A 24,963-nucleotide genomic window follows, 5' to 3' on the forward strand; every position below is an offset into this window, starting at 1 on the left:
ATCGTCATAATCAGGCCTATTCTGAAAAAAAACTCCTAACTGAAAAGTTCCTGAAATTTCATTATTTTTTTAGCTTGAATTTCGTTCTTCAATGGTTAAGAATATGGGAAAGCAAAAAAAAAAATGGAAATTTTCGCCATTTTCGATTGCGGCCCTTCTCGCGAAACCATTTCCCTGGGAATTTTTGTTTAAAATATGTCTGAATATATACAGGGTGTGCAATAGAGAATGGACAACCCTAAAACGGCTGATAGCTACACTTATGACTGTTCTAAAAACAGATAGAAAAAAGTTCTATCGTAACCAGTTCAAATATTGGCTTTTTTTCGTTCAGTGTATTTTAAATTTTATCATCTTATGTTTTCGTTCACTACAACCACGAATGAATGAATTTTAATTATTTCTTTTTTATCATTTTCTACAATAATTGTATGAGTACATAAAGGCTTTAAAAACTGCATAGCTATTGCACATTTTCGTAAAAAAAATTTTTGAGATCTGTTTTTTGATGCAAAATGTAAAAAAAGTATTTAATGAAAAATTTTAAACACCTGTGGTATAAAATAAATCTATGGAAACCTAAGTGGCCAACTTTCTCAAAAATATTCCCCTTAGACAAGTTTTTGTGACCTTTGACCCCCCGTAAATTTTTTTCCAGGCCTCGGATCGATGAGGACTTTTTAGATTTAATTTATGACGGTGTTTCCAACAATCCTACCAATTTTCAGCTTGCTGGGAATTAATGTAACCTCACCCCCTTATTTTAGTCTAATTTGACCGGTCTAATAATAAATTTTAACGTAATTAAAGTTTATTTCTTTGTAATTAACAAGAACTTGTTGGAGGACTTCAGAAAAAAATTTTAGATCTGTGGAGAATAAAACCATTAGATGTAGGTTCTTCATCGCAAAGCCTTCAAATGACATGCGATCAAGAAATTCGTCAAATAAAAAAAATGTCTTCGATTCGAGAAAAATTTGAGGGAATTCCGCTCATTTTTTTGCATGGTTTTTGTTAATTCAAATTTATTCCGTTAAAAAAATAATGTTTTCATTACCTTTTCAATTATTTTTTCACTTCAAAAACAATTTTCCTACTTTTATTGATATTCTTTGAAACTGCAACAGAGAAAATATATAATATAGCATATAGGTACTTTAGAAAGATAAACAAGATAAACGTTTTGCCGTTTTAAAGGTTAAATGTTTTTTTTTTAGATTTTAGACCTTTTTTAAATTTATAAATTTTACTAATTTCGAACTTACCGCGATTCATTTTTTTAACGAATTAAACATATCAAAGAGTCAACTCTCATTCTAAAATACTGTAGGTAAAGAGTCGACCTCAATTTTGGAGTTGGTTTAGAGTAGGCTTTATATGTTTGAAAATATGAAGTAACATTATTTTAAAAAAGCTTGTAATAAGAAATTTATAAATTGTTAATTACATTTCAGTCTGCTTATTTGGAGGTTGTGGTTCCTCCTGATATTCTCAATCAGCCTGGACCGGAAGACACGTTTTTGGGAATCAGCAATGAAGGTGGAACGATACAATTAGTTTGTAATGCGACAGGAGTTCCGGAACCAACTGTAGTATGGAGACGTGAAGGGGGGAAGAATATTGTTTTGCGATCAGAAAATAAGGAAAAGCGAGGTAAATTCCGCGGATAGATTTTATTTTAAATATATTTGGGTAAATTAAGCATTAATTTTAGTTCTAAAGTCAGTTGAAGGGGCAAGTTTAACCCTTACCAATGTTCAGCGCACGGACATGGGTGGCTACTTGTGCATAGCTTCGAATGGAGTCCCACCATCTGTCAGCAAAAGATTTGATGTCTACGTGCATTGTAAGTTGATTCATTATTCGTTATAGTTCTTTTATTGAATTTCATTTTTATCATTATAAAAGATTATTACAATATTTTTCGGAAAACTCAATGGTTTGCTAGTTAATTCTTTGATATCTTTCAATTTATACAGGGTATCCCGTAAATAGATAAGCAAAATTAAAGGGGTGATTCATGGGTATATTCTTTAAAAAAATATTCGACAGTAAGGTTGTTACTTTAAAGAATAACCATTTATAACTTCAATTTTTAGTAATTTTTTATTAAGCATTCTCCAGATAAATTATTAATTAACAAATTTCGTATTTGTCGCTCGCTGCTTGTTCTAAAAATAAGAATTTAATTTCGACCATTCGACCCTTTGTAATTTTTAGTTAGCAGCTGAGGGGTTGCAGCATTGTTAGGTTTGGCTACATTACCCCCTGGTAAACTGGTAGTTTCTTCCAGATTACGATGTTTGCCAAACCTCCTTACATCTAGTAGAGCCAGTTTTGCTGCCGTTCGGTCGTGTGTATACCCCAGTGGAAGTCTTCACGATTGCTGATCTTGTTTGGCCGTCTTCTTTCGCTTACAAAACAATCCCCTTGGGCCAGGTGTTTCTAGGGTTGGTCTCGTCAACTATTAGGAAAATAGGAAAGAATAATTCTTCCAATTATTACTAGTTGCTGGCTTAAGGATTTTGTCTCATAAAATAAAGCACAGAAACGTCAAATATCAACATTTTCGAATAACTCTTGAAATAAAATGTAGATTATTTATTTCTTTTTCGAAACAAATAAAAGAAAACTTAATAGTTTGTTTTGTTTCCTATTTCCGTTCATCTAGTGTTCCATCTCCACTGACTTTATTAGGTAAATTAATAAATTGAATGTTTTTTATTTAAATATTTGTTTTAACAGTTAACAGTTTAGAAACAATTTTAAATATATTAATAAGTAATAACATCAAATAGTTAAAAAATGTAGGTATTTATTTTTTTCAATTTTTAAACGTCAAATAAAAGGGGGCTGAATACAGGAAACTTTATTAGGTAAATAAATAAATTTAATGTTTTTTATTTAAATGTTTGTTTTTTTAACAGTTTAGAAACAATTTGGAATATTAATAAGTAATAACATCAATTAGTTTAAAAATTATTTAAAAAATATATTCTAAAACTATATCTATTTTTCAATCAATCGAGGTATTTTTTATGAAAATCACTTCAAAATTGGCTTAGAAAAACAAATTTTTTTGAAAAATAAAAACAAAAAATAGCTATTTTGAAAAAAGAAAATTCTGATAAAATAATTTTTCAATTTTCTCAAAAACTAGAAGACATAGAAACATATGGTTTTCACTGTTCGATAAGGACTCAATTGAGGCAGTTTTCTGTGTGAGTAATTTTTTTTACTAAAATTCACAGTCTGGACAAAAATAGTATAAAATAAGTTTTAAAAAATTTTTTTCGCCTATTTTTAACTTTGAAATCGATTATTTCAAAAACTATTGGTTATATTATATTGATTTAAATATTAGAATCAAATGTACAATTTTTCCTTTCGGAAGTGTTGCCGTTGTTTTTTAATAATTTTTTTTTATTTTGATAATTTTTTTTTAGAAAAATGCCCCTCCCACCTAAACGGGGGGAGATAGACCCCCCTCCCAAAAAAAAAATATTTTTATTGAGTTATCAAATCCTGGCGCCCAAGTTATCCTACTACGTGCCGAAATAACATTTTTGTTCTATACCTAAAAGTTCGAATTTCTGCATCTGGGTTGAAATCGCCAATTTTGAAGTGATTTTCATAAAAAATACCTCGATTGATTGAGAAATAGATATAGTTTTAGAATATATTTTTTAAATAGCATGTTGTTTTGAAAACATATACTTTAAATTGATGCCGAAGTTGGGCAAATGACGAAAAAAATGGAAATGTTGAACTTTTTTTGCCCGTAACTCTAGATTTTGGGGGTGTTAGGGGATTTTCAAATACCGTTTCGTATTCAGTGCGACTAGCTCTACAAAACCTGATAGGTCTCCGCGGATTTAGGGCGGGGCAACCGGGGCTACAGCCCCGGGTCCCCACGAAATTGGGGCCCCCACAAAATCAAAAAAAAAAACAAAGAACCTGCATCATTAGCTGCATTCCTTTGGGAACATTTATCTACTGCTTAGTACTTAAAGCTACTTTGAACTACTTTTGGTATATTGAAAAAGTAGTTCAAAGCAGCTTTAAGTACCAAGCTTAAAGTATGACGCAGCTTTTGCCGTCATAAAAAATAAAATGTATGACTGGGTTGCTCAAAGTTTTAATTTTTTTCTCATAAAAAATTGTTTAATGTAAAACTATGAGAAAAAATGTAAAATTCGTTTTTCAAAGGCAAGAAACAACATCTTTAGTGAATTTTACCACCAAAAAAGAATGATGCAAATAAATAAATTCAATTTTATTGGTTTGTACTTCAAAATAATGCGTTTCGCTCAGGATCAACAGTTGGGCTCATCTCATCAGTCAGATGATGTGGTACATTTTTGTAATACGCAAAATTTTAGTTAACAGTCCACAAATAAAAACAATTTTTTTTACAATTTATTGTAATTTTCAATTAATACCGAAAACCCAGATTTAAAAAAAAGCAAATAGTATAAATTTCAGATTACAAAAATTATATGTATTTCCAATGTAAAAGTTTCAATCTATCTTAGAAAGCTCGCCTCAACGTACATAAAGAAAAAAACCTAGTATGAGAGTTTTTCCTGAAAGTATAGTAATTCAAAAAACTATCTTAATATTTCAGAAATTCCCGTTTTTAACTGGAAGCCTCCAAACCTTGTCACAAAGTTATTCGAAATTAATAAGATATCCATTCAAAATGAAATTTGTAATTAATCTCTCCTAAGAATAAGGTAAAGCATATAATATCCAAAGTTTTTAAGTGCATACATTCAATTTTATTTAAACTAAAAAGAAACACATATATGTATATAATACTATTCTCTTCATTCCTAATAGGATAGTTTTTTTATTACTACATTATTTCTAAGCCGCTGATAGACTTTTTTTTACAAGTTTCTTACTGAGTCGATAAAATTTAAATTTGAAGAGTTAAATATTACGAAATACCTTGTATCCTTCAATATTAAATGGATATAAATATTTTGATTGAGACTCTGTGTTAAATATAAATAAATTAGCAGTTGAATTTGTCCAAAGTACCTAACCCCATTAATTTGAGGCTTTCTAAAAATAAGCTCATAAAAGTAAAGGAAAAAAGTTTTTTGGATCCCTGACTTAAACGCTTAATATATACTATGTATTTTGAATTTCGTCATTTTATATAAATTCTGTTTCCAAAGAAATGATTGGAAAAGCACCCCAGCACAATTCCACATTTAAAGAAATTCCATGTTTAAGTAAAATTATTGGTAAAATAGAGTTCATAACCTATAAATGAGCAAGAGAAGCCTAAAAGACATCTCCCCTGAAAAAAAGCGTGTGTGTACACATGTACACGCGATAGAAGTTATACTTCTCAAGGGCAAAACCCATAGAATCCTTCGCAGCCGTTGCGTGTCGAAGGATTTAACTGAGAAGTGAGAACTCGATTAAATACGTTCTTATGAGAACCGACCCATAAATCCCATCCCTCAGGTATGAATTCCGATCTTATAAGAACGTATTTAATCGAACTCCTACTTTAATCCGTCGAATGCGATTGATGCTATGGCCTCTAAATGACGGTGCCGTGAAATAACGCCGAGCGAAATAACGCCGAATTCCAAAATTCGGCGTTATTTCACTTTACAAAAGCGAAATAACGCCGAATTTCAACATTCGGCCTTATTTCGCAATGATAAAGTGAAATTATGCCGATTCGGCGTTATTTCACTTTTTCCTGCTAAGTGGAGCTTAGGAAAAAATTCTATGTAACCACCTGCAGTCAGTTTGGTATTGAAATGCCATATTTTTGGCACAGGGACATAAGGCCCATGGAATAAAAGCCACTATTTATTTGTGGGGCTTACGTCCCGCTTAAGTGAGACATAAGTTCCAAATTAAATGTGGGGCTTATGTCAAACTCAGGTTGGACAAAAGACCCACAGATAAAGGATGGGCGTTATGTCTCACTAACAAAGAATTTACAAATTATAAAATTATCTCCCAACTGTATAACTGTATTTGGGATAGTTACATAATTCGATTTTGCACTTATGTCCCACCTTATTGGCAAATAAGCCGATTCAATAGTGTATCCAATCAAGGGGATTGCAGCAGAGCAGCATGCTCCCAGCCTCCAAACCTATTTCACTGTTTATAAACCTAAGTCCTGGGTTTTATTGTTTTATTTATGTGCATACCAAACAAAACAGAGATATGTTTGTGTTATAACTTGGCAAACGCGAAGCGAAAAATAAATTCTTACATAAGAATCTATTTAATTTTTGGAACCCGAACGCGAAGCGGAAAAAAATTTTGCCCACGGGAGAATCAATTTTGAGGTGTGAAAATAAAAATTCGCGCGAATTTTTATTTAACACCGAATTTTGGAATTCGGTGTTATTTCGCTCGGCGTTATTTCACGGCACCCTAAATGACCATTATCTTGTTTTATGAATATCATGAAACTTACCTTTATTTTGGAAGCGATAAATACGACCAGAATTACTTGGCCAACAGAAGCGGAACATCGACAAAATCCACAAAAGCGACATCTCTAGCGTGTCATATTTGATTTCGTATTTGAGCATCAAAATCTACACCCATTTTGCGTATACCAATGGGTGGATCAAAGCACTAACTTTTGTTTTTAGCGTAATATTTTTGTTTTTTAAGTTAGGTATAATCTATGATTAAGTCTATTGAAGCACACTGAGAAATTGTTAGGGCAAATATGACAGCTGTTACTTGTCCATGGTAAACAAAAAATTTCTAACTGTAACGGCCATATTATTCACTAGTTTAAAAAATACATCTGGATGTAAACAATGTCAAATGTCAAAAATAAATCCAATTCCCTAATATTCACTACTTAAATCCAATTTTTTAAATCCAATCTCGTTAAATCCAAACAAATTTAAACTGCTCTCTGGAGGTCTGTTTGACTTTATAAATCCAGATGTAAAACTAGTTTTCACAGTGTTCAGTTGTTTTTTCACGTATTTTGTGAAGGAAAAATAAAGATAAATGCAAATTATACAAAATTTATTGAATAAACATATAATTTTTTTTTGGGTGAATAATATGACCAAAAAATTAAATCCTTGGATTTATGAAATTCAGATTTACGGCCATATTATTCACTAGTTTAAAAAATACATCTGGATGTAAAGAATGTCAAATGTCAAAAATAAATCCAAGTCCATAATATTCACTACTTAAATCCAATCTTAAATCCAATTTTTTAAATCCAATCTCGTTAAATCCAAACAAATTTAAACTGCTCTCTGGAGGTCTGTTTAACTTTATAAATCCAGATGTAAAATTCATTTTCACAGTGTTCAGTTGTTTTGTCAAGTATTTTGTGAAGGAATAATAGAGATAAATGCAAATTATACAAAAATTATTGAATAATCACATAATTTTTTTTGAGTGAATAATATGAACAAAAAATTAAATCCTTGGATTTATAAAATTCAGATTTAAGTGATTGGATTTAAAATTAACTTCAATCCAAACTAAATCCAGAGTGAATAATATGGCCGTTAATGGATTGGATTTAAAATTAACTTAAATCCAAACTAAATCCAGAGTGAATAATATGGCCGTAAATGTTGATGTTGACGGTTGTGGACTAACATTAGGTGCGTCCATTGAATAAGAAGTACTTCTTATTCAATGGGTGCGTCCCACCAAGAGGGATCTCTGAGGACTCCGAGATTTTTTAAGTGAGACAAAAAATCTCAGACGAGCGGTCACTTTTTTTTCGGAGATTTCTGAGACGAATTTTTTTGGATTTATTTCTTAGTTTTCTTTCTCTTTCCTTAATTTTTTTTTTCTTATTGTTTTGACTTTTGTTTTTTGGTGGTGTGCTGTTATAAAAGTGCTAAAAACATGAAAAATTCAATGCAAATTTGAAGAATGTGTTATTATTTTGATCTTGCTTCACGAAATATTTTTTTTTCACAATTGAGAAAAGTTGGACTTGTGTGAAGTGGCAGTTGAAGTGTTGGATTTGAAAAAAATTGGATTCATGTGCGAAACTACTTGTCCCATAAAATTATTTTGCTCTCTTTCAAAATGACATAGAGTCCTCAGAGATTTTTTTTCTTGGTGGGACGCGCCTATTGAATATGAAACAAAAGGTGTATTTTTTATTACAACCGGTCTTGACTAGACAAAAAAAACGCAGTCTGGGCTAAGCAATTTACATGTTAAATACAACAACACCTTAGTCCCTTGGGCTAAGTTCTTTAGCCCGGAGATTTCTCTGGGCTTAACTTTTTGAAGAGTTTTAAATCTGTGCTACCAAACCAATTTTTTCATAAATTGTTTAGAATTTGTTTAAAAACGTGAAAACTCACGTTTGGAAGGACAAAATGTATTAAAATAGTTTTGCTAGCATACATTTTTGTATCTCTTTGTAAAACATACATGAAAAATACAAGAAAATGACGAAAGCGAAAAATATGACAATTCTAAATTTTTGTTGTGTCTGCTGTTTTCGGAACATTCAATATACAGTGCTGCCAAGATTTCAGGTTAAGCCCCGAGCCGTTTTTTTTGTCCAGTTAAGACCGGTGGTAATAAAAAAAACACCTAAAGGGTGCGTGATAAGAAGATTTTGCAATAATTTTGATGTTTCACTGATTAAGCTGTAAACGCATTTGAAATAGTTTCTTTTGTTTATTTATTTATACACTGGATGGTGATTTAAGCCCTAACCACACCGCCCAACTAACATTTTTGCTTCCGAGTTTCGAGCCCAAAAGGGCGTATACTACACAGGGTAAAAAATTTTCAGCAAACGCTGATATTTATACTTCTAAGAAACTTCTAAGGAGTATCTTATAGTGGGATTATAGGTGTGATGAGTTTTATTTTTTTCCTCCGTCTTGATGAATATTGAATAGCCCTACTAACAATTTTGCTTCTATAATGCTTTACAGAATCAAAAATTGCATCTATAAAGCTTTATAGATCCAAAAGTGTTTGTCGGGAGCCCTATTATGCTTCCAATAAGAACTCTGTGGTACGCTTATAGGATCGAATACCACTTTCGGCTACTGATGAGAAACTTTACAGGAGTATTTCATTGTACTTCTCATAGGTTTAATATAACGATGGTGAGAAGCTTCTCGTCATGACTAATTTCACACCTAAAAGACTCATTGATCCTGTTTATCATCAAAAAGGGACCCTTTTTTCACTCCTATTAAACTTATGAGAAGTCCAATGAAATACTCCTGTAAAGTTTCTCATCAGTAGCCGAAAGTGGTATTCGATCCTATAGGTGTGGGAAGAAGTACACTGTAAGACTACTGTAAAGTTTGTCATCAACAAACGAAAGTGGTGAAGGAGAAACAAAAAGTGAGGGAGGATATAAAAGGAGGAGAAATAAAAAGAAAATAAATTGTGTTGCATTTATATTGATTTTTATTTTAGTATTCATTTATTTTTATAAACCAAGTTTATCTGAAGAGCTAGGTTGATACTAATAGTATAAAAGAGAAATACTTTAAACTTTACACCAATTTTAACTGTTTTTATATTTTATTTTAAACTATTTAACACAAAAAATAATTACAATAACGCACTTGAGAATTTTTAAGTGTGAATAAAAATCAAACACTTTCCAACTAACATTATTATATTGTGACACTATAAGCACTTCCCAACATCATTATAGTGTGACACTAAACAGAAGTTCAGCGAAGCATTATACAATGCTTACAGAGAATTTTTCATCGCACCTATAATCCCACTATAAGATACCCCTAAGAAATTTCTTAGGAGTATAAATATCAGCGTTTACTGATTTTTACCGTGGTTAGTATACCAGTTTTATAGGTGCGAATAGCCCTTTGGACTCGAAACCCTAAGCAAAAATTGTTAGTTGGGGTAAACAAAAAAAACTACGTTTACAATTATGAACACTAGGTGGTGCTACTGACTAATCCCTTTGACAGTTCTTGTCAAAAAGAACATTTTTATACCCACCCTCGCAAAAGAAGTATAACTTCAAAAAAGTCTTAAAGTGTTTGGCTACTTTTGTTCAATTTTTCTTTTTTTTTCAGAGGATTTCGTCCCCAATCCTTAAAATTTGACAAGTTTCATATTTTTGTCCAAAAAGAACCAAAACACATCTATTATTTGTAATTAATTCACTACAAGTGTTTTACAGAGATCAGTGGCTTCCACGTACATAGGAACACGGCTATTAACAATAACATCACGTAGAAGAACAAAGAGGAAGGAATACCTAGAGACGCGACTTCGGTTGGTTTTTCTCTTCCACCCTACAAGCTGCAATGAGAGTAAAAACTCCACAGTGCTTATATGTGGTAGTTTTCCCGTGCATTTTAAATGGCACCAACACATTCAACTGTGGAGTTGAGCTCAAAACAATTAAAAACAATTTAAGTGTTCAGTAGGAAATAAATTCATAAAAAAATAATATAATAAATTCAAAACACGAACTTTTTTTTTTTATTTCTGTACATATTTATTGAAAGGTGGGTGTCTGGAGTGAGCTATTTGAGCTATTCAAGTTCATGTACTAACTTTTGTTTTTAGCGTAATATTTTTGTTTTTTAAGTTAGGTATAATCTATGATTAAGTCTATTGAAGCACACTGAGAAATTGTTAGGGCAAATATGACAGCTGTTACTTGTCCATGGTAAACAAAAAATTTCTAACTGTAACGGCCATATTATTCACTAGTTTAAAAAATACATCTGGATGTAAACAATGTCAAATGTCAAAAATAAATCCAATTCCCTAATATTCACTACTTAAATCCAATTTTTTAAATCCAATCTCGTTAAATCCAAACAAATTTAAACTGCTCTCTGGAGGTCTGTTTGACTTTATAAATCCAGATGTAAAACTAGTTTTAACAGTGTTCAGTTGTTTTTTCACGTATTTTGTGAAGGAAAAATAAAGATAAATGCAAATTATACAAAATTTATTGAATAAACATATAATTTTTTTTTGGGTGAATAATATGACCAAAAAATTAAATCCTTGGATTTATGAAATTCAGATTTACGGCCATATTATTCACTAGTTTAAAAAATACATCTGGATGTAAAGAATGTCAAATGTCAAAAATAAATCCAAGTCCATAATATTCACTACTTAAATCCAATCTTAAATCCAATTTTTTAAATCCAATCTCGTTAAATCCAAACAAATTTAAACTGCTCTCTGGAGGTCTGTTTAACTTTATAAATCCAGATGTAAAATTCATTTTCACAGTGTTCAGTTGTTTTGTCAAGTATTTTGTGAAGGAATAATAGAGATAAATGCAAATTATACAAAAATTATTGAATAATCACATAATTTTTTTTGAGTGAATAATATGAACAAAAAATTAAATCCTTGGATTTATAAAATTCAGATTTAAGTGATTGGATTTAAAATTAACTTCAATCCAAACTAAATCCAGAGTGAATAATATGGCCGTTAATGGATTGGATTTAAAATTAACTTAAATCCAAACTAAATCCAGAGTGAATAATATGGCCGTAAATGTTGATGTTGACGGTTGTGGACTAACATTAGGTGCGTCCATTGAATAAGAAGTACTTCTTATTCAATGGGTGCGTCCCACCAAGAGAGATCTCTGAGGACTCCGAGATTTTTTAAGTGAGACAAAAAATCTCAGACGAGCGGTCACTTTTTTTTCGGAGATTTCTGAGACGAATTTTTTTGGATTTATTTCTTAGTTTTCTTTCTCTTTCCTTAATTTTTTTTTTCTTATTGTTTTGACTTTTGTTTTTTGGTGGTGTGCTGTTATAAAAGTGCTAAAAACATGAAAAATTCAATGCAAATTTGAAGAATGTGTTATTATTTTGATCTTGCTTCACGAAATATTTTTTTTTCACAATTGAGAAAAGTTGGACTTGTGTGAAGTGGCAGTTGAAGTGTTGGATTTGAAAAAAATTGGATTCATGTGCGAAACTACTTGTCCCATAAAATTATTTTGCTCTCTTTCAAAATGACATAGAGTCCTCAGAGATTTTTTTTTCTTGGTGGGACGCGCCTATTGAATATGAAACAAAAGGTGTATTTTTTATTACAACCGGTCTTGACTAGACAAAAAAAACGCAGTCTGGGCTAAGCAATTTACATGTTAAATACAACAACACCTTAGTCCCTTGGGCTAAGTTCTTTAGCCCGGAGATTTCTCTGGGCTTAACTTTTTGAAGAGTTTTAAATCTGTGCTACCAAACCAATTTTTTCATAAATTGTTTAGAATTTGTTTAAAAACGTGAAAACTCACGTTTGGAAGACAAAATGTATTAAAATAGTTTTGCTAGCATACATTTTTGTATCTCTTTGTAAAACATACATGAAAAATACAAGAAAATGACGAAAGCGAAAAATATGACAATTCTAAATTTTTGTTGTGTCTGCTGTTTTCGGAACATTCAATATACAGTGCTGCCAAGATTTCAGGTTAAGCCCCGAGCCGTTTTTTTTGTCCAGTTAAGACCGGTGGTAATAAAAAAAACACCTAAAGGGTGCGTGATAAGAAGATTTTGCAATAATTTTGATGTTTCACTGATTAAGCTGTAAACGCATTTGAAATAGTTTCTTTTGTTTATTTATTTATACACTGGATGGTGATTTAAGTCCTAACCACACCGCCCAACTAACATTTTTGCTTCCGAGTTTCGAGCCCAAAAGGGCGTATACTACACACGGTAAAAAATTTTCAGCAAACGCTGATATTTATACTTCTAAGAAACTTCTAAGGAGTATCTTATAGTGGGATTATAGGTGTGATGAGTTTTATTTTTTTCCTCCGTCTTGATGAATATTGAATAGCCCTACTAACAATTTTGCTTCTATAATGCTTTACAGAATCAAAAATTGCATCTATAAAGCTTTATAGATCCAAAAGTGTTTGTCGGGAGCCCTATTATGCTTCCAATAAGAACTCTGTGGTACGCTTATAGGATCGAATACCACTTTCGGCTACTGATGAGAAACTTTACAGGAGTATTTCATTGTACTTCTCATAGGTTTAATATAACGATGGTGAGAAGCTTCTCGTCATGACTAATTTCACACCTAAAAGACTCATTGATCCTGTTTATCATCAAAAAGGGACCCTTTTTTCACTCCTATTAAACTTATGAGAAGTGCAATGAAATACTCCTGTAAAGTTTCTCATCAGTAGCCGAAAGTGGTATTCGATCCTATAGGTGTGGGAAGAAGTACACTGTAAGACTACTGTAAAGTTTGTCATCAACAAACGAAAGTGGTGAAGGAGAAACAAAAAGTGAGGGAGGATATAAAAGGAGGAGAAATAAAAAGAAAATAAATTGTGTTGCATTTATATTGATTTTTATTTTAGTATTCATTTATTTTTATAAACCAAGTTTATCTGAAGAGCTAGGTTGATACTAATAGTATAAAAGAGAAATACTTTAAACTTTACACCAATTTTAACTGTTTTTATATTTTATTTTAAACTATTTAACACAAAAAATAATTACAATAACGCACTTGAGAATTTTTAAGTGTGAATAAAAATCAAACACTTTCCAACTAACATTATTATATTGTGACACTATAAGCACTTCCCAACATCATTATAGTGTGACACTAAACAGAAGTTCAGCGAAGCATTATACAATGCTTACAGAGAATTTTTCATCGCACCTATAATCCCACTATAAGATACCCCTAAGAAATTTCTTAGGAGTATAAATATCAGCGTTTACTGATTTTTACCGTGGTTAGTATACCAGTTTTATAGGTGCGAATAGCCCTTTGGACTCGAAACCCTAAGCAAAAATTGTTAGTTGGGGTAAACAAAAAAAACTACGTTTACAATTATGAACACTAGGTGGTGCTACTGACTAATCCCTTTGACAGTTCTTGTCAAAAAGAACATTTTTATACCCACCCTCGCAAAAGAAGTATAACTTCAAAAAAGTCTTAAAGTGTTTGGCTACTTTTGTTCAATTTTTCTTTTTTTTCAGAGGATTTCGTCCCCAATCCTTAAAATTTGACAAGTTTCATATTTTTGTCCAAAAAGAACCAAAACACATCTATTATTTGTAATTAATTCACTACAAGTGTTTTACAGAGATCAGTGGCTTCCACGTACATAGGAACACGGCTATTAACAATAACATCACGTAGAAGAACAAAGAGGAAGGAATACCTAGAGACGCGACTTCGGTTGGTTTTTCTCTTCCACCCTACAAGCTGCAATGAGAGTAAAAACTCCACAGTGCTTATATGTGGTAGTTTTCCCGTGCATTTTAAATGGCACCAACACATTCAACTGTGGAGTTGAGCTCAAAACAATTAAAAACAATTTAAGTGCTCAGTAGGAAATAAATTCATAAAAAAATAATATAATAAATTCAAAACACGAACTTTTTTTTTTTATTTCTGTACATATTTATTGAAAGGTGGGTGTCTGGAGTGAGCTATTTGAGCTATTCAAGTTCATGTACAAACCAAAATCATGTTTAAATTCAAAATTTGTGAGGACATCTACTGGTGAAAGGAAGGTATTAAACGAATTGTACTTTTCACACGTATTCACAGATAGGAAAACAAGAGAAAAATAAGAGAGATTATCTGAAATTAAATTTGCGGGTGTTTTAGGTAAGGGGGGTACGAGTCGGCTCTCTAGGTATTCCTTCCTCTATGTAGAAGAACAAGACTTAAAGTAGTTCTTAATTATGTTGGAAGATTGGCACTAGTGCAGCGGTCACAACAGCCCTTCAAGCAAAAACGAGTCCGACCTCGGTCCCAATCCAGTCCGCCTCAGGCGGAGCTGAGTCCGACTTCGGCTCAGAAACGGGTCCGCAGGCGGCTCAAATTAGTATGGAAATTATAATCACCGCGGAGCCGATTTTATATGTATTGGTTTTTTCACCACGATTTCTCCTTCGACTTTGTGTTCATACACAAAAAGTTGCAAGTGTGTGAGCGCAACCCCGTTTTTCTCGGTCGGAGGTCGGAGTGCCTTTTCTGAACTCCGTTTTCTTGCTTGAAGGGAGAAATCTGAAATCTGTCAAAAGATAGTGCTCTCTTTTTTTTTCTTATTTGGTCTTGTCGCTTGTCCATAACAAAAACAAAACAAACTACAAACATGGCAGTGTGGCCTCGTCTTGTGTTTTTATTTTTTTTTTTATTGCGTTTTTATGGTTTAGTGTTTAAAATATATAAACTTTTGAATAAATAATAATAAAAAAGTGTAGGAAAAAAATAAAAGAAATTATTTTGATATTTTTCGTTTCTATATTTTTATTTCTTAATTGGTGTTGTTGTTTACATATTTTGATGAACAAATCAAGTTTCAAAAATGGCGGTGTGGCTTTGTCTGTGTGTTTTTATTAAAAAAAATGAATAATAAAAAAAAGTGTTTCAAAAACAATACAAAGAGTTGTTTTTTATATTTTTCGTTTCTTTATTTTCATTTCCAATTGTTGTTGTTGTTTACATTTTTTGTTGTTTTTTTTTTGTTTAAAGTAGGCCTGTTTGGTTCTTTTGGACAAAAATATGAAACCTGTCGTGTCAAGTTTTAACCAGTGGGGATCCTCTCAGAGAAAGAAAAATTGTGTTAAAGTATCCAAACGCTTTTAGCACAAAATTTTCAGCTACTTTTTCAACAACAAAAAAACACCAATTGAAAAAAAAAATAAAGAAATGAAAAATATCAAAACACTTTGTAGGTATTGTTTTTCTATTTTTTCTTTCATAAAATATTTATAAAATAAGGCACTGAACCACTAAAACTAAATAAAAACACAAAACAAAGCCACACCGCCATGTTTGTACTTTGTTTTGTTCATGAAAAAATATAAATACAAATTGAAAAAAAAAATATAAAAACCACTTTGTATTGTTTTCGAAACACTTTTTTATTATTTTGTTCATTAAATATCACTTTATTATTACCTACTACGTTTCCACCTACGCTAAATCCGAGATTTAGCTAAGTAGATTTAGCATAAATCACAAAGTATTACACCACGCAATAAAAAAAATAGAAAAAAAAAAACCCCACCACAGTGCTTATATGTGGTAGTTTTCCCGTGCATTTTAAATGGCACCAACACATTCAACTGTGGAGTTGAGCTCAAAACAATTAAAAACAATTTAAGTGTTCAGTAGGAAATAAATTTATAAAAAAATAATATAATAAATTCAAAACACGAACTTTTTTTTTTTATTTCTGTACATATTTATTGAAAGGTGGGTGTCTGGAGTGAGCTATTTGAGCTATTCAAGTTCATGTACAAACCAAAATCATGTTTAAATTCAAAATTTGTGTGGACATCTACTGGTGAAAGGAAGGTATTAAACGAATTGTACTTTTCACACGTATTCACAGATAAAGAAATGAAAAATATCAAAACACTTTGTAGGTAGGTATTGTTTTTCTATTTTTTCTTTCATAAAATATTTAAAAAATAAGGCACTGAGCCACTAAAACTAAATAAAAACACAAAACAAAGCCACACCGCCATGTTTGTACTTTGTTTTGTTCATGAAAATATATAAATACAAATTGAAAAAAAAAAAAAAAATATAAAAACCACTTTGTATTGTTTTCGAAACACTTTTTTATTATTTTGTTCATTAAATATCACTTTATTTTGAGTATTATACCTACTACGTTTCCACCTACGCTAAATCCGAGATTTAGCTAAGTAGATTTAGCATAAATCACATAGTATTACACCACGCAATAAAAAAAATAGAAAAAAAAACCCACACCGCCATTTTTGTAGTTTGTTTTGTTTATGTTGTGCGACAAGAACAATGAAAGAAAAACAGAGAAAGCACTATTTTGTCCGAAAAAATTTTTGTGGGCAGAAATTCGCAAGAAGGGGAAATTTTTTTTCTCTCTCGCGGCCTTTTTTGTGAAAAACTACAGTTTTGGAGTACCCAAACAGGAATTGGGTTAAAAAAGTTGAAATAAGTAGAAATATTTCTGTTTTAGGTAGTACACAAACAGACCTAGTGTTTCTGTACTTTTACTCAATTACACATAGAAAAATAGACCACATAAAATAGAACAAAAACAATAAGATTTCTCTATGGTTTTCATCCAAGAAGGAAACCTTATTAAAACAATCGGGTTTTCCTTATTGTTTTAAAATCTGCAAAAAAATAAAAAAAACGATGACCGATGATTAGTCGCCCACCTGAACCAACCTGCAATGAAAATATTAATCGCGATTTTTGTTCCAGTGCTAAGTTGCAAAAAAAATCAACTTTTTAGTCAAATTTTAATAAGATTTTCTCTATAAAAATAATAAGAAATCTCCTTAAAAAAACCTTATTAATCGTTGATTTTAATAAGATTTCTTTATGAAATGTATGGAAGGTAAAACAATATGGTAATCTGTTAGTTTTTAGCGGGTCATATTTTTCTCTGTGTGTTTTTATTTGAGAGGAAACATACCTATTGTTTACAATAGTTATACTTTCTTACCACGGTGGGTTGAAGTGGCGCTACTTGCTAATCCCTTTGACATCTCTGTCAAAAAGCAAATTTTCATACCCACCGTCCCATAAGAAGTATAACTTCAAAAATAACACTGAAAAAAGAAGCTCTAACTATTTTACTAACGAACCTAACGAAAATATGAGTATTACACCAGAATTACTAAAACAAATTCTACGGGAATATAATACTGCACTTATCAAAGAACTTCCGGCCAAAAACGACTTCCAGCTTTTATTTACAGAAATAACATCACTAAAACCCAAACATGAAGAAATATCATCTAAAGTTTCTCAATTAGAAGATCGAAATAAACAATAAGAATCACAAATCGATAAAATACTGCAAAAAAAATTCTGAAAAAAATCTGGTTGTGCGATTACCTGTTGAGAAAGATGCTGACATGACAAACAAAGCGAAGTCTGTCTGCGCAGGCTTTGTCAATCTCGACTCAAGCAGTGACGCCATTCGAAGCCAAGATCCTCGCAAATCAACAGTGATCATCCAAATGAAGACCCGCTACATAGCTTCTAGTGTACTTCGCAATTGTAGACAACTCAAAGATTCAGGTATATCCATCAATAAAGACCTGCCATTGAACGTTCAGCAAAGGAGATCTAAATTGATCAGGCTGATAAAACCGCTGCGAGATGAAAATCCGAAGAAAAAGATTGTTTTGAGGGACGATAGGTTGCATATAGAGAACAGAGTTTTCACGTGGGATGCTTTGAAAGGCTTGCGGTGTGGGGATGAAGATGGAACTCATATTCTGTCCCAAATTCTAGGAAAAATCTCAACAGGTGTTAAAAATACTATTAGGGGGGTTCACATTGACCAACTTACCGGACAGACCGGTTGTAATTTGGCCTGATGGCCGAATTATATTTTTCGTTCACATTCATCAGACAATTTTCATCAAAACCCACTTTTCAGCTTATTTTTAATATATCTTTACCCTATTCTGCTCTCAAATTAGAGACAATGGATTATAACTGTCTGCCGGACAGACATGTCGTTTAATTGACTAATGTCGTTTTCTATTGACGAATCTCAGAATGAGATTTGTAAATTTGACAGCTGAAAGGGGGGGTGGAGAGGGGAAATAGTAGACAAATCTCAGATTTCATGATCTATTTGCGTGTTGAGATTCAAAAAAATGACAAAAAAATGAATCTGAGATTCAAGAATCTGATTCTGGATTTTTATCAAGATTCACGCATACAAACGCACCCACTTTCATACACACTCCTCTGTTTGACATTTGTCTGACCATTTGTTGTTGTTTTATTTTTTTTATACGCACAGATTTCGCACACAATTACAAAACTAGATTTCATATTCTATTTGCAGAGGAGAATCTGAGAATTTTACACTTTTTCTCAAAAGTCAATAGAAAACGACATAACATGTCCGTCCGACCACCAAAAAATTAAAATTTTTTGAAAACCATCCGGCAAACCGGACAGGCTGTCGGATGGGTGTTCACACTATCAAAACAGCATCAGATCAGACAAATGGCGGCTGGTCTGTCCGGTAAGTTAGTCAATGTGATGAATGATATAAATATCATTGTATATATCGCACCCTCCCTCAGTGCAAAAGAGCGAAAACTCAAAAAAGTTCATTTCGAGAAAACGTTTCTGCAAAATACATACTGACTCTAAACTTTCCCCTATAACTTTCCATGGGACAGCAATTTCTATAATGTCAAAGCTCTATTACAAGAACCATTATGTTTATTTTGTAGTTTTAATAAATTTATTTTTTAAAATTGATTAAATTAGGAAAGAGTTTGACTTTTAATATAGTAGTAGAGTAACTAAAGCAAATTATTAGGGAACCCGACCGAACAGCTCTGATTTTGACGATTTTTTTTCAAACATAGGTAATTAAAAATACTTTAAAGTCTATGGATTAAAAATTGCCGATGTTGCCGTATTGTTTTTTAAAATTAAAATTTTTTTTAAACAAAACCATTTTTTATTGCTTAAATTTCATAAAACAAATGATAGCAAGAGATTCTCTAGGTAATTTAAGGAAAAAAAAATACAGAGGAGTATGGGGCAATCTTCCATCGTTTAAGCGATAAATGCAATTTTCTAACATTCTGCCCTCAAACACAAAAAAAAAATATTTTGAAAACAACGGCAACACCTACAATATTTTAAAATACATTTTTAAAAAGCCAGAAGCTCATTCTTATCTCTTAAATTTAAATCCACTAATTTTATATAAGAGTTTTTGAAAAAATGGTCCTCAAACTCAGAATTAAAAAAAAAATGTTATTAAAAAAATTTAAATGACTTTTTTCCAAACTTTTTCTAATAAAATATGAATTTATTTAAAAAAAAAATGTTTGGCCATAAATATTATCAGTTGAATTCCGAAGCAGATAAGGTAATGTAAATCACACTTTTGAAAAAAAAATTAAAAATTAGGGTCAATGTGGGTAAATGTAAACAATTTCATGTCTTTTTACTTGCTCTATAGGGCAAGTATTGGTTTCGTGTAGAAAAAAAAATTTGAAGTTTTAATCAAAACCAACATTACGATAATGGAGAAGATCAAAAAAGTGGTTTTCGTCATGCCGTCCGTCGGTCTGTGCGTGTGTGCGTCTGTGCGTCCATCTGTACATCGAGCTAGGGCCTAAACGGATGGATGGATTTGCTTGAAACTTGGTACAGACGATTTTTACGTAATTTCCTAGGACCGTTTTTTTTATTTTTTTAATATCTCCTTTTTAACGCATATCTCCCATACAACGTTTTCGAGGTATTGCAAATTTCTCGAAAACGGCTCTAACGATTTTGATTAAATTTGGTGTGCGTAATAGTCTAATTGATTCTAACAAAACTGCGTTTTTAGTTTTTCTCAAAAAATGCGGAGAACGGAAATATGGCTTTACCGTTTTTCAAAAATTGACATATTTTTAAGATTCATAAATTTCATCAAAGCATAAGTCAATTTTATTCAAAATTTACAGACATCATTTTGAACTGTAAAATGTTAAAAAAAAAGTTTTTGAAAAAAAATTTAAATTGAATTTTTTTAACTTTCGATATTTTTTTTCTCGACACTTAAAAAATCTAAAATTTCCAAAAGATATTTAAGATAAAGATACTTATAACTACAAGAGCAAGTACGTGCGACACAGTCGTGCATTTTATTTTTCTTTCGACTTTAGATTTTTATATGTTTTCACGGAACAACTTGAATGGTATCTTCAAATGCAAATATGAAATGATGGCAATTCTTCTTTATAAATATAAACAAATATTTCCCAAATTGTTTAAATTACTGTCAAATATGGCATGTTTACAAATACCCCATCATGTTTGTGGTTTTTTCCAAATTTGGGGTAAATGTAAACGGTGGTTTAAAATTTAGAAATTCCTCTTTATCATATGGATAACAACTTGAAAAACGTTCAAGAAGGTACCTACAAAAACTTTTTCAAATTCCAATAAAAGTTTTTGTTTTCTTCCTTTGAATCTTTATATAGGCACCCAAAATGCATTCTGAGCAGCTCTGAACGTCATATATTTTTTTTGTACGTCAAAGGCCGATTTTGCAACATCATCCACTGAAATTTATGGTGTTGGCTACTTTAAATGGACTCCGCTGCACTTTAGCAATAGTAATTGACTAAAAATACGTTTTTTTTTATTAAAACCAATAATTTCAGCAAAACATGCAAATCGACATAAATGTCCTGTATTTTAAAATTTGTTTGTTTCACATAGACTCTACATCAAAATTAAAAACTGAAAAGTATTTGCAAATTATACTGACTTATTTGAATCTGCAAAAATATTTAATTTTTCTGAAAGACTAACGACTTGTTTGGCACTTTAAAAAATTATCACGGTGTAACACTCAAAATATACGCGGGCGGAGACCTATCAGGTTTTGTAGAGCTAGTCGCACTGAATACGAAACGGTATTTGAAAATCCCCTAACACCCCCAAAATCTGGAGTTACGGGCAAAAAACGGTTTTTTGGGCCTTCACCCATTGAAAAAATTCTAGCTTCGACAATTTTTTACCCATTTTTGATTTTTTTACAGTTTCTGATAGAAGATAAATATACCTTTTTAACAATGTATAAAACATGTAACTCGGTTAAGCCACTTAGAATTTATAAGATGTCAAAGTTCAAAAATTCAATTTTTTTTGTCATTTGCCCAACTTCGGCATCAATTTAAAGTATATGTTTTCAAAACAACATGCTATTTAAAAAATATATTCTAAAACAATATCTATTTCCCAATTGATCGAGGTATTTTTTATGAAAATCACTTCAAAATTGGCTTAGAAAAAAAAAAATTTTCAAAATTGGCTTAGAAAAAAAAATTTTTCGATTTCAACCCAGATACAGAAATTCGAACTTTTAGGTATAGAACAAAAATGTTGTTTCGGCACGTAGTAGGATAAGTTGGACGCCAGGATTTGATGAAAGGTTTTTGTAGAGGAGCTCAATACAAACATTTTTTTTCTTTGGGAGGGGGGTCTATCTCCCCCTGTTTAGGTGGGAGGGGCATTTTTCTAAAAAAAAATTATCAAAATAAAAAAAAATTATTAAAAAACAACGGCAACACTTACAGTAATAAATGATACCATTTCCAAAAGGCAAAATTGTTCATTTGTTTCTAATTTTTAAATCAATATAATATTACCAATAGTTTTTGAAATAATCGATTCAAAGTTAAAAATAGGGGAACAAATTTTTTTTTTAACTCATTTTATACTATTTTTGTCCAGACTGTGAATTTTAGTAAATAAATTACTTAAATAGAAAACTGCCTCAATTAATTCCTTATCGAACAGTGAAAACTATATGTTTCTATGTCTTCTAGTTTTTGAGAAAATTGAAAAATAAAAACAAATAAAAACAAAAAATATTTTGAAAAAAGAAAAATCTGATAAAATAATTTTTCAATTTTCCCAAAAACTAGAAGACATAGAAACATATAGTTTTCACGGTTCGATAAGGAATCAATTGAGGCAGTTTTTTGTGTGAGTAATTTTTTTTACTAAAATTCGCAGTCTGGACAAAAATAGTATAAAATGAGTTTAAAAAATTTTTTTTTCCCCTATTTTTAACTTTGAAATCGATTATTTCAAAAACTATTGGTAATATTATATTGATTTAAAAATTAGAATCAAATAAACAATTTTGCCTTTTTTAAATGGTATCATTTATTACTGTAAGTGTTGCCGTTGTTTTTTAATAATTTTTTTTTATTTTGATAATTTTTTTTTAGAAAAATGCCCCTCCCACCTAAACAGGGGGAGATAGACCCCCCTCCCAAAGAAAAATAAATGTTTGTATTGAGCTCCTCTACAAAAACCCTTCATCAAATCCTAGCGTCCAACTTATCCTACTACGTGCCGAAACAACATTTTTGTTCTATACCTAAAAGTTCGAATTTCTGTATCTGGGTTGAAATCGAAAATTTTTTTTTCTAAGCCAATTTTGAAGTGATTTTCATAAAAAATACCTCGATCAATTGGGAAATAGATATTGTTTTAGAATATATTTTTTAAATAGCATATTGTTTTGAAAACATATACTTTAAATTGATGCCGAAGTTGGGCAAATGACAAAAAAAATTGAATTTTTTAACTTTGACATCTTATAAATTCTAAGTGGCTTAACCGAGTTACATGTTTTATACATTGTTAAAAAGGTATATTTATCTTCTATCAGAAACTGTAAAAAAATCGAAAATGGGTAAAAAATTGTCGAAGCTAGAATTTTTTCAATGGGTGAAGGTCCAAAAAACCGTTTTTTGCCCGTAACTCCAGATTTTGGGGGTGTTAGGGGATTTTCAAATACCGTTTCGTATTCAGTGCGACTAGCTCTACAAAACCTGATAGGTCTCCGCCCGCGTTTATTTTAAAACCTCATTTTTGTAACACCGTGTTATCTTTCACGGAAAATACGCTCGTCGAATGAATTCTCTCTTGACAGCAATGAGCTTGACGTTTAAGTTAAAAGATACATGTGTCCGCGATTTGTACTTATGTATTCATGAAAGGGATTTAACTGAAGCTTTTAACATTTACCCACATTGACCCTACATCAATTTCATTGGGTTTTTTGTTGATAAAAACAAATTTTTGCATTGAAATAATTAATTTTCTCAAAGATTTTGGTAAAAAAGAACTTTAAATTTTTGCTATTTAATTTTCAACAGTAAGAGTTATTAAATGAATAAAAAATAATTTTATGTTTAGATGTTGAACTTTAAAAACAAAATAAGTTAATTTTTTTTTCAAAACTTTTATTAAAAAAGTTCTTCGAAAATACTTTTTAATTTTTTTCATAAACCGTAATACATATTGACATTTCCTTTTATAATTTCAAATCATAATAAATGGGACCAAAAAAATTTGAAAATAAATGCATCTTATATTACGAAAAAGTTTAAAAAACGACATGTTAAAATTTTTCAATAATTTTTTTTTTTTCAAAAATCTGAGTTCAGTTACCATTCTTTCAAAAGCCCTTAATTCAATTAACTTAATTTTAATTTTACAAGTATGACTAGGAATCTAGCTTTTTAAAAATGTATATTTAAATATTGTAGGTGTTGCCGTTGTGTTCAAATATTTTTGTTTGTGTTGGAAGTCAATTAATAAGAAGATTGCATCTATCGCTTGAACGATAGAAGATTGTCTCTCACTCCCATATATTTTTTTCCTTGAGTTTCCTAGACAATCTTTTGGCAAATTTAATAAAATAGTTTTTTGAGCGACGTGAAATCCGATAAACAATAAAACAATATTAGTTTCAGTCGAAAAATAAGTAAAGTAAAGTGTTCGGTCAACGTTTAAATCGAGTGCTTAAAGTTTCGAATCCAAACGTTGCAAAACTATACGGTTTACCGAAGATTCATAAACAAGGAAATAAAATGAGACCAATTGTTTCGAATATAAACGCGCCTTGTTATAAAATTGCAAAATGGTTAGTGAGTGAAATTAAAAAATTACCAACTATTGTGAGCCTTTCGGTTAAAAATTCTTTCGATTTCGCCCAAAAAATTGAAGACATTGTGATTGAAGAAAATGAATGTATGGTTTCATTTGACGTGTCGTCCCTTTTCCCAAATATACCAGTTAATATCGCGCTGGAACAATTCGAAAAATACTTGGTTTCTTTAGATCTACCGACAAACAAAAAATTGCTTTACATTCGTGCAGCTAAAACTTGTATGAGTCAAAGTTTTTTTCAATTCCGTGATTCTTACTATTTAGTAGAAAAAGGCACAAACATGGGCAACCCTTTAAGTCCCTTAATAAGTGAGTTGTTTATGGCTTATTTTGAGCTTAGTTTAAAAGAAAAGAATTTGTTGCCGAAAGTATGGCATAGATATGTAGATGATGTGTTTTCGGTTGTTAATACAACTGAAGTAGAAAAAGTGCTAAATGTGTTAAACGATCAGTTCAGTTCGATTCATTTTACTTATGAACTTGAGACTGGAG

General features: G+C 31.0%; 1 protein-coding gene across 3 annotated transcripts in view; it reads left to right on the forward strand.

Moving 5' to 3' along the window:
- Positions 1 to 24,963, forward strand: part of LOC129905981 (lachesin) — a 522,046-nt gene that overhangs the window by 251,765 nt on the left and 245,318 nt on the right. For all 3 annotated transcript variants that reach the window (XM_055981616.1, XM_055981617.1, XM_055981615.1), the window contains 2 exons: positions 1,455 to 1,653; positions 1,715 to 1,846. In XM_055981616.1, coding sequence (XP_055837591.1) covers positions 1,455 to 1,653; positions 1,715 to 1,846 — 331 coding nt within the window. The remainder of the gene's footprint in view (positions 1 to 1,454; positions 1,654 to 1,714; positions 1,847 to 24,963) is intronic.

This window comes from Episyrphus balteatus, chromosome 1, assembly GCF_945859705.1.
Source record: "Episyrphus balteatus chromosome 1, idEpiBalt1.1, whole genome shotgun sequence".
Classification (NCBI taxonomy): Eukaryota; Metazoa; Arthropoda; class Insecta; order Diptera; family Syrphidae; genus Episyrphus; species Episyrphus balteatus.